At 38.5% G+C, this 10,653-nt stretch overlaps 1 protein-coding gene across 1 annotated transcript; it reads right to left on the bottom strand.

Moving 5' to 3' along the window:
* Positions 1 to 3,759: 3,759 nt before the first annotated feature.
* Positions 3,760 to 4,478, bottom strand: LOC130962461 (uncharacterized). Its single transcript, XM_057888671.1, has 2 exons — positions 4,289 to 4,478; positions 3,760 to 3,935 (listed from the first exon to the last, which is right to left on the bottom strand). Exons 1-2 carry the CDS (start codon positions 4,476 to 4,478, stop codon positions 3,760 to 3,762), a joined length of 366 nt encoding a protein of 121 aa, XP_057744654.1.
* Positions 4,479 to 10,653: the final 6,175 nt, after the last annotated feature.

Raw genomic sequence — 10,653 nt, 5'->3', positions numbered from 1 at the left:
TCAGGAAAATCATAATAATTCTCTAAATTCCTGTTCCTTGTATATCAACATTCTTTGATTCAAATTTAATTATGCACTGTTCATGTCATGCATTCAGAATTACAATTAATACCACCAGATTTAAGTAAATAAGACTACTCTTAAAATTAACTCAATTTCTCATGCAATACATCACTTCTGTAATTTTTTATTTGAATTCAAGCTCAGTGAGTAATACATGAGATATCTTTTCAGAATTAAAGCAATTAAGAGAAAACTAAACTAGTCCTAGGATTCTAACTAATAAAGAATCATGCAACAAACAAAGCAAAATAGCAGAAAACTGGAACATAGCATAGAAAAAGAGGGGGGAATATAGAATGAAAGGAACTTAACCACCTTAGTTATCCTAGTGGTTGTTTTATTCTTCAGGTTGTGCTCCTCCGTGAAGATGATTCACCTCCCTTTTGGTGCCATAGGAATAAACAGAAAACCCTTAAGCAAAGCGTCAACACCAAACTTAAAGGTTTGCTTGTCTTCAAGTAAAGAAGAACTGAAAATAGAAAGAGACAATATTATGATGAAAGAAAAAGAAAAGGATAAAAGAACAAGAGAGAATTAGGATTGGGAGAGGGGGAAAGAAAATTAAAACTGGGCGGCGAACTAGTGTAGTTGTGCAGCGCAGGCGACGCGTACGCGTGCAGCACGCGTACGCGTGCAGCACGCGTACGCGTGGGGCGCGGAATTTTCTTAATGACGCGTTAGCGTCAGGCACGCGTCTGCGTGCCCTGGGTTTTGCGTGATTTGCGCGAAGCCAGCTGCGCGCACGCACAACTCTCTGATCACGTGGCTTGGAAACCCAGATTTTCAATCAACGCGTGCGCGTCATGCACGGGCACGCGTGGATGGCCATTTGTGCAAATGACGCGCTCGCGTCAGAGGCGCGTACGCGTGAACAAGTTTTGTGCTTCTAGCACATTTCTAGCCCCAAGCCAGCACAACTCTCTGCCCAAACACATATTTACGCCATTTTTCCAAGTCACGCTGACGCGTACGCGTTGTGCCAAAATCACCAATGACGCGCACACGTCATGGACGCGTACGCGTGAGCTTGTTTGTGCGAAAGGATTCATTCTGGCGCCACTCCCGCGCAACTATCTGTTCATTTTTATTTTTTATGCACACCCATCTGACACGTACGTGTCAGCGACGCTTGCGCATCGTGTGCCCTCTTTTTTTTTCGGTTCCTGTTCTAAAATAGCTGCATGATCAGAAAATTAGTAAGAACTCAATAAAAATCAAATAAGTAAGAAAACTACTACTACGAAAAATAACTAAGGATATGAAATTATCGGGTTGCCTCCCGACAAGCGCTTCTTTAACGTCACTAGTTTGACGGTCAGGTATGCTAGTTCAGCAGATGAGTGGACCTCTGGCGATCAATCTCGCCTCCAAGATAGTGCTTCAACCTCTGGCCTTTCACTGTAAATTTCCTGTCAGAATTCTCTTCCTGTATTTCCACATGACCATATGGTGAAGCTTTGGTAACCACAAATGGTCCTGACCACTGGGATTTCAGCTTCCTGGGAAAGAATTTGAGTCTTGAATTATACAGAAGCACTCTTTGTCCTGGCTCAAAGACTCTAATGGCAATCTTCTTGTCATGCAGTAGCTTGGTTCTCTCCTTATAGAGCTTGGCATTCTCATAGGCTGAATATCTAAATTCATCAAGCTCATTCAATTGAAGCATTCGCTTGATTCCTGCAGCTTCTGAATCAAGATTCAGATATCGGATTGCCAGTAAGCTTTATGCTCCAACTCAACTGGCAAGTGACAGGCTTTGCCATAGACTAACTGATAAGGGGACATACCAATGGGAGTCTTGTATGCCGTCCGGTATGCCCAGAGAGTATCATCAAGCTTCCTAGACCAGTCCTTTCTTGAAACACTGACGGACTTCTCTAGAATTCTCTTGAGTTCCCTATTGGAATTTCAACATGTCCACTTGTCTGAGGGTGATAGGGGGTTGCCACTTTATGACGGACTCCATATCTCTGCAGAAGAGAGTCCAACTGTCTGATGCAGAAATGACTTCCTCCATCACTATGAGTGTCCTTGGGACACCAAACCGACTAAAGATATATCTCTGAAGAAAGCTCATTACCACTTTGGCATTATTGGTGGGCAAAGCCACAGCTTCCACCCACTTGGAAACGTCTCAGTCACAGCTGTGGGTGGTTGTACTCCTGCTTCAGGCTCAATTCTGGAAAGATGGTCAGCTACTTGATTCTCTGACCCTTTCCTGTCTTTTATCTCAATATTAAACTCCTGAAGGAGCAACACCCATATGATTAATCTTGGTTTAGAATCTTGTTTGGTTAGAAGGTACTTCAAAGCAGCATGATCAGTATAAATAATAACCTTAGAACTAAGTAAATAGGACCTAAACTTATCAACAACATACACAACAACTAATAATTCCTTTTCTGTAGTTGTGTAACTCTTTTGGGCATCATTTAACACACGAATAGCATAGTAAATGACATGTACAAGCTTACCATGCCTCTGTCCTAAAACAGATCCTATAGCAAAGTCACTAGTATCACACATTAATTCAAATGGTAGATCCCAGTCAGGGGGAACTATAATGGGAGCAGAGGTAAGGTTTGCTTTCAGAGTTTCAAAAGCATGCAAACAATCAGAATCAAAGACAAAAGGAACATCAACAACCAACATGTTGCTTATAGGTTTAGCAAATTTAGAAAAATCCTTTATAAATCTTCTATAAAATCCTGCATACCCCAAGAAACTCCTGACTGCCTTAACATTAGTTGGTGGTGGTAATTTTTCAATTACCTCCACCTTTGCTCTATCAACCCCAATTCCCTTACTTGAAATCTGGTGTCCAAGAACAATACCTTCTGTAACCATAAAATGACATTTTTCCCAATTTAAACCAAGGTTTGATTCTTGACACCGTTTTAAGACAAGAGATAAATGCTTAAGGCAGGATTCAAAAGAATTACCAAAAACAGAAAAGTCATCTATAAATATCTCAATAAACTTTTCAACCATATCAGAAAAAATTAAAAGCATACACCTCTAAAAAGTTGCTGGAGCATTGCAAAGTCCAAAAGGCATTCTTCTGTAGGCAAATACTCCAAAGGGGCATGTGAATGTTGTCTTCTCTTGATCTTGAGGATCCACTGTAATTTGATTATATCCATAATATCCATCTAGAAAACAATAAAATGCATGACTAGCTAACCTCTCAAGCATCTGATCAATGAAAGGCAGGGGAAATGATCATTCCTTGTAGCAGTGTTGAGCCTCATGTAGTCTATACACATTCTCCATCTTGTGACTGTTCTTGTGGGAATAAGCTCATTCTTTTCATTCTTGATCACTGTCATCTCTCCTTTCTTGGGAACTACCTGCACAGGACTTACCCAAGGACTGTCAAAAATAGGATAAATAATTCCTGTTTCCCATAGTTTCATTACCTCTTTTTGGACCATCTCTTTCATAGTTGGATTGAGTCTCCTTTGTGGTTGCACAACTGGTTTAGCATCATCTTCAAGGAGGATCTTGTGCATACACTTGGTTGGACTAATCCCCTTCAAATCACTAATGGTCCACCCAAAAGCTGTTTTGTGGCTCTTGAGCACTGAAATAAGTGCCTCTTCCTCTTCAGGCTTCAGGGAAGAGCTAATAATCACTGGATATGAGTCATTCTCACCCAAGAACACATATTTCAGAGAATGAGGTAAGAATTTGAGCTCAAGTTTGGGGGGTTTCCTCCTTTGCTTTAGGCATGTAAACTATAGCCTTCTGGGGTGGTGAATTATCAACTTCAACTAATTCACACTCAGAGATAGGATCCAAAATGTCATCAAGCACCTCAGCTTTCAGTACCTCTTGAACAAGTGGTTCAATAACATCTATTTTCATACACCCTTCAGAATCATTAGGGTGCTTGAGAGCTTAAAAAACATGAAGGACCACCTGTTCTTCATTGACCCTCAGGGTTAATTCATCGTTTTGTACATCAATCAGAGCTCTACCTGTAGCTAAAAAGGGTCTACCAAGTATAATAGAGGATTTTACCTCCTCTTCCATGTCTAATATAACAAAATCAACAGGAAAGATGAATGGTCTTACTTTAACAAGTAAATCCTCAACAACACCTACAGGTAATTTAATAGAAAGATCAGCAAGTTGAAGAGAAATACGAGTGGGTTTTACCTCCTCAATTTGAAGCTTTTTCATTACTGAAGTGGCATGAGATTGATGCTAGCTCCAAGATCACATAAAGCTTTCTGAATGGTGACATCTCCAATGGTGCAAGGAATTACGAAGCTCCCTGGATCTGGCATCTTCTCAGGAAGGTTGTGTTGAATAATGGCACTGCATTCCTTGGTTAACACCACTATTTCTTGTTCCTTCCAGTTCCTCTTGTGGGTCAGCAATTCTTTCATAAATTTAGCATAGAGAGGCATTTGCTTAAAAGCCTCTGCCAATGGAATGTTAATCTGTAGCTTCTTGAAGACATCTAAAAATTTAGAGAACTACTTTTCTTTGGAAGCCTTCTGAAGTCTTTGAGGATATGGCATTTTTGGCTTGTATTCAAGAGCCTTTGGCAATGTAGGATACGTGTCCAGAGAGTCAGGAAACAGGTTGTCTGCACGCTTTGGAGGGGCGTGCTTAACTTCTTCCTTTTTCTCCTCTGGAGCTTTCTTTTCAACTAGCTCTTCATTGGCCCTTGTCTCAGAGCCAGCTGTCTTACCACTTCTCAATTGAATAACCTTGCACTCATCTCTTGGGTTCACCACTGTATCACCTGGAAATGTACTTGCAGATCTCTCAGGTATTTTCTTACTCAGCTGGCCCATTTGCACTTCCAAGTTTCTAATGGAGGCTCTGATTTCCTGCATAAAACTCCTCATCATCTCCCAATTAGAATCTTCCTTGGATTTAGAGTTAGCCTGCTGAGGCTATTGTTGCTGTTGAGACTGAGATTGGCGGTTATTATAATTGTTCTGTTGGAAGCCGCCCTGAGAATTATTGTTGAAATTTTAAGGTCTCTAAGGTTGGTCTCTCCACCCAAAATTTGGGTGATTTCTCCATCCTTGATTGTATGTCTGAGAATAGGGGTCATTATTGGGATTTCTAGAACCACTACCCATGTAATTAACCTGTTTAGAAGAGGATTGAGCATAATCATAATTATCATTTTGCACTAAATTTCCTGCCATGTCATATGAGACCTCTTGGGGTGAATTTTAGGCGTTGATAGCTGAGACTTGCATGCCACCCATCTGCTGAGTAAGTAGATTTATTTGCTGAGACATAAGCTTGTTCTGAGCAAGAATAGCATTAAGAGCTTCTACTTCCATGACACCCTTCTTCTGAGGAGCCTCAGAGTTCACAGGATTCCTGTTAGATGAGTATAAATATTAGTTGCTAGCAACCAATTCAATAAGCTCAATAGTTTCCTTCGGTGTCTTCTTCTTGTGTAATGAACCTCCTGCAGAATTGTCTAAGTACATCTTGGACATTTCACCCAAGCCTTCATAAAAGATATCTAGTTGAGTCCATTTGGAGAACATGTCCGGAGGACATTGCCTAGTCAATAACTTGTATCTCTCCCAAGCTTCATACATAGTTTTACCATTCTTCTGTCTGAAGGTCTGAACTTCCACCCTAAGCTTAGTCAGCTTCTTTGGTGGGAAAAATTTAGTAAGAAACTCAGTAACAACCTTGTTTCAAGTATCCAGACTCTCCTTGGGTTGGGAGTCTAGCCATAGCTTTACTCTATCCCTCAGAGCAAACGGGAAGAGCATGAGTTTGTACACCTCTGGGTTTACTCCATTTGTCTTCACAGTATCACAAATTTATAGAAAACTAGAGATAAATTGATTTGGGTCTTCATAGGAAAGACCATGATACTGGCAGTTTTGTTGCACCAGGGTGACCAGTTGAGGCTTCAACTCAAAGTTGTTCGCAGCTATAGGAGGCACCACAATGCTTTTTTCATAAAGATCTGTAGTAGGAGCAGAATAAGAGCCAAGCACTCTCCTTTGTTGCTCATCCGCATTCGGATTTGCCACATTGGCATTATCAGCATTATTAGGATCCATAGTGGGTTCTGCAGCCTTGTAAAGTCTTGCCTGTTGTAAATATTGCCTGAAAGTCCTTTTAGGTTCAGGATCAAAGTCTAAGAGATGTTCTTTGTCTTTGTTCCTGCGCATAAACAAACATAAGACAAGAAAAAAATTGGAAATCTCTACGTTAGAGTGCAGAGAATTCCGAGTGAGGTAACCTGCACTAAGAAACACCAAACTTAATTTTCGAAATTACTAAAAATATTAGTGCTATTAATTTTTTTCAAAAATATTAAAAATAGTTTTTAATAAAATTTAAAAATAAAATGCCTAATCTAAGCAATCAAACAACTAATAGTTGTTAATCACTATCAATCCCCGGCAACGGCGCCAAAAACTTGGTGCGGTATTTTATAACCCACAAACTAACCGGCAAGTACGCCGGGTCGTACCAACTAATATCTCAGGTGAGTGAGGGTCGATCCCACGAGGATTGATGGATCAAGCAACAATTGTTAAAAGATTTACTTAGTTAAGCAAGCAGAAAAGGGTTTTGAGATATTCAAAAGGTTTAAATTTGAAAATATTAGAAGGCAGGCACACAAGTAAATAAGTTGAAAATAAAATATGGGAGAAAACAGTTAAGGTTTCAGAGTTATCTATTTTCATGATTGACTTTTCTTATTAACTATTTTAATCATGCAAGATTTAATTCATGGCAAACTATTTATGACTAGACCCTAATTTCTTAGACCTTCCTAGTCTCCTCTAAAATTCATCAACTGCCAATTCCTTGGTCAATTAATTCCAATTAGAGGGTGATGATCAAATTCCAGTTTATATGCCACAAAAATTCTAATTACCTAAAAATAAGAGGATTATATGTCACGTATCCCGTTAAATCCAGATAATTAAAATTTAAGAGAATATGTTTTCAAGCTGTTGTTCAAGTAAAGAGCTTTTCCAAGTTTTACAAGAACTCAAATAGAAAGAGGGTCATACTTCCGTTCCACCCAAATTCATAAGATAAAGAGCGAAAACAATTCTTAAATTATAAATCCACACATGAATTAAAATAGAAAAAGCAATAAAATCAATCCATACAAATAGACATAGCTCCTAACCTTAATAATGGAGGATTAGTTGCTCATGGTTCAGAGAGAAAATAAGGATTCTGATGAAATGTACAGACTTCCAATCTGATGGCATGTAAATTGGTATAGAATTCTCTAATGGAATCCATTTTTATAACTAATCCTAATTAATTTAAAATTTAATTATCTAAAATTAAAAATAATATCTTTTCCTAAAAATAAGATTTGAATTTAAATTAGAATAATCAGCAGGTCTTCAGTTGATGGGTGGGGACCACATGTTTTGTCCATTCTGCAGCTTCTAATCTATGTTTTCTTGGCTGAAAACTGGGTCAAAACAGCCCAGAAATCGCCTCCAGCATTTTTCTGCACGTGGCGCATGTCACGCGTACGCCTCCAGCATCACGTTGGTCACGCGCATGCGTCGCCATGGAAAGCTCCAAATCACGCGCACGCGTCAGTCACGCGGACGCGTCACTCCTCGCTGCCATCTCCTTTGATTCTTGTGCTGCAGAAACTCCATCAAATCCAGCCGAATGCTACCTAAAATAAACAAAATTGCAAAAGACTCAAAGTAGCATCCATATTGGATAAAAGATAATTAATTCTTTATTAAACTCAACAAATTAGATGCAAATTCACTAGAAAAATATAGGAAAGATGCTCACGCATCACTATGAATATGAAAATAGTCAATTTTGGTAGAATATGTATGTGCATAAATAAGAACAACTTAATTTTATAGTTTAATCAGAGGTATCCCCTATAGAATGTAGCCAATAGTGGAAATATAATAAACTTCTCAGTTTTCATGTACATTTGTCAAAATTATAATAAATTATTTCTCTATGTTCAATTGCTCCTTCTTGTAGTTCTTCTGAATTTTGAATAGTTTTTAATATTCCTTGTTTTAGAGTATCTAATAAATCATTTAATGAGATATGAGCGTCTCTATCAGAATTTAGAATTGAATATGATTCCTAAGTTCTTTGGATTTCTGATTTATATGACTAGTTTTATTATAGTTTGTAGTTTACTAGTGGTAGCTTGTATTTTTTTTCTTTCATTTTTTCTTGTTCATACTGATAATCTAACAATAGTACTACATTAATTTGTTTTTATTTCTTCTATTTTAAAAATATGATCTTAAAAATCTTCCTCCAAAACTTGAACTTTAGGATGGGGTATGCTTGAAGGAGTTGTTTCAACATGTCCCTATCCTTAAAATCAGTATTGAGACGGTTCAATGCTTGGATGATAATTGGATGAGGCTCATAGGAATAAGAGTTTTCAATTTCAGAGGCCAGTCGTCATCCTGAAATAGTAATCCCTAGTTACTTCCCTTAGTTTTCATTCGAGTTCGACCATGTTGGCGATTATAGAGTCATTATTATCATCATGAAATAGTGACATAACAATTAGGTCATGCGTTGTTCAGAACAATAGAAAATTCTCAGGAAAATTCATTAGTATAAACATCTCATTTTGGATAGAACTCATAAAATCTTGCTTGACTTGCGAGCAAAATTGCATAAGAACATTGTTTGGAGATGGAAGAGGATTGGCCAAAGACTTGTTGATAGAATACCCGTTCATGGGAATTAGTATCTTGAATGCTATGGTGAAGTGTTTAATACACTTCTTGATCGTACTCATTTGGGCCGCGGATCTGTCCGATTTCAACTCGGATTCACACATCTTCAAGAACTCTTTTCAACTTCTAGCGTACATCGTCACAATCAATTTTCCATTTCAAAATGGCTCGTCGATCTCATGCTATTCATTGTTAACTCAAGAAACTCAACTTCTCACCGAGTTATATCCATAATGAAGTTTCAGTCTTCCATCATTGTCTCTGAAATCTAGTCACTCCAATAATTGATGTACGCAACCAAATGACATCGTAAATGCCGAGAAACTTCCTTATCTTTTTCATTAGGATTCCATAGCACACGGGTGAAGCAATCTGGAGTTAGGCATAAAGACAAAAGATAATCCATTCTAGTATCTAATAGGTTGCGGGTGGTATTGTTGTCAATGGATGAATCTCGGCACGGATCCTCGCGCATCGCTGGCATGCTTTTCTTTACGAGAACTAAGAATGATTAGGAGAAAACTGAAGAAGGATCCCAGAAAACCACACTAACATTTTATTTTGGTGAGTTTCACCACATGTTTTACTAGAAAGAATTTCATAAGTTCTCTAAGAAATATGTGGTTCCTCGAGCAAAATCCATCACAGAAAGGGATACATTATCATTGTGTCATTCTAGTTTTTGTTCTTGTTCTTTTCCTCTCCTAGAAAAAAAATTGTAGAAAAATATCACTAACACAAACACACCACATGCTTTGAACTAACAACGATAGTGTAGTAACGCCTTTTCTGCATAGTTATCAAATCTGGCTCGACCCAGTCAGTTTGACTGGACCAAGCCACTCGTTGAACCGCTTAAGCATTGAACCCCGTGAAAACCAATTCGACTCAGACGGGTTTTGTAAAAACCGGTGACCCAGCCGGTTCATGTAATTCAGACCGGGTCAGGTTCATTTTTTAAAAAAAAAATTGGAAAACGGTGTCGCTTAAAGGACGCCCTTCGCCCCCCAACCCTAATTCCCTAATCTGAACTTTGAAGTAGCTTCTTTCACTCTCTCTCTCTCTCTCAATCTCTCTCACTCACTTCTCTAAACTCTGAAGAACCCGCTCACCTTCACTCAAGCTCTCTCATGGTGTTGCACTTAAGCTTTCTCGTGGCTCTTCTCCAGTCTCTCACTTCTCTCTCAGTCTCACACTCATTGTCTCAGAGAGGTCTTCGCGTTCTGTGTCGTCACCATCTCGCACTCAGTTGTTGCCATCTCTGCGCTCGTCTTTGTCGGCGGCAGAATCAGACAGAACCAGCATTTGGTCGTTATCATCTTCGGCCGTCAGTTGGTGAGCTTCCTTCACCGGCAATTGGTCCCTGGGTAGGTGAGCTTTCTTCGGCCATATTCTTTTTTATTTTAATTTCATTGCTGTAAATCATAATTATGCCTTTAATTTGTTAATGAAAGTTGAATTTGTTGTTGAAAATATGACTAAGCTAATTTTTTTTGCTAAAAATCATCACTTGTTGCTGATTATCATCATTGGTGGTTGAATTTATTGCTGTGTTACTGAAATAATGAATTAGCTAATTTTTTTGTTACTATAAATTATATTTTGAGGTAAATTTTTTGTTGCTAAAAATTATCAATGAGTTGAATTCATTTGTTCTGTCGTCTCCGAATTCATTGGTCCAACATTTACAATTGTGATGAGTAACATGATTGAAGTTTTTTACTATAGAAATTATGCATCTATGGAGAAGAAAACCAAGGAGTATGTGTTTATATATATTGGAGCTGGACACTATGCAGTTGTTGCATATTTAATTCAACATTACTTTTTCAGTATGGTTGAGAACCTCACCACTAGAGTTAGAAGAATGCTTTTCGGCACT

This window comes from Arachis stenosperma, chromosome 2 (genome assembly GCF_014773155.1).
Source record: "Arachis stenosperma cultivar V10309 chromosome 2, arast.V10309.gnm1.PFL2, whole genome shotgun sequence".
Taxonomy (NCBI): Eukaryota; Viridiplantae; Streptophyta; class Magnoliopsida; order Fabales; family Fabaceae; genus Arachis; species Arachis stenosperma.
This window is presented reverse-complemented; position numbering and strand designations above follow the sequence as displayed.

What these genes read in the sequence shown, in the direction of transcription:
- LOC130962461 (XM_057888671.1), bottom strand. Translation starts at nt 4,478, where the DNA reads ATGCCTCTCTATGCTAAATTTATGAAAGAATTGCTGACCCACAAGAGG. An exon ending in CACCATTCAGAAAGCTTTAT is followed by an intron (nt 3,936 to 4,288) that starts GTGATCTTGGAG and finishes ATGATTCTGAAG; the next exon opens with GGTGTATGAAAATAGATGTT.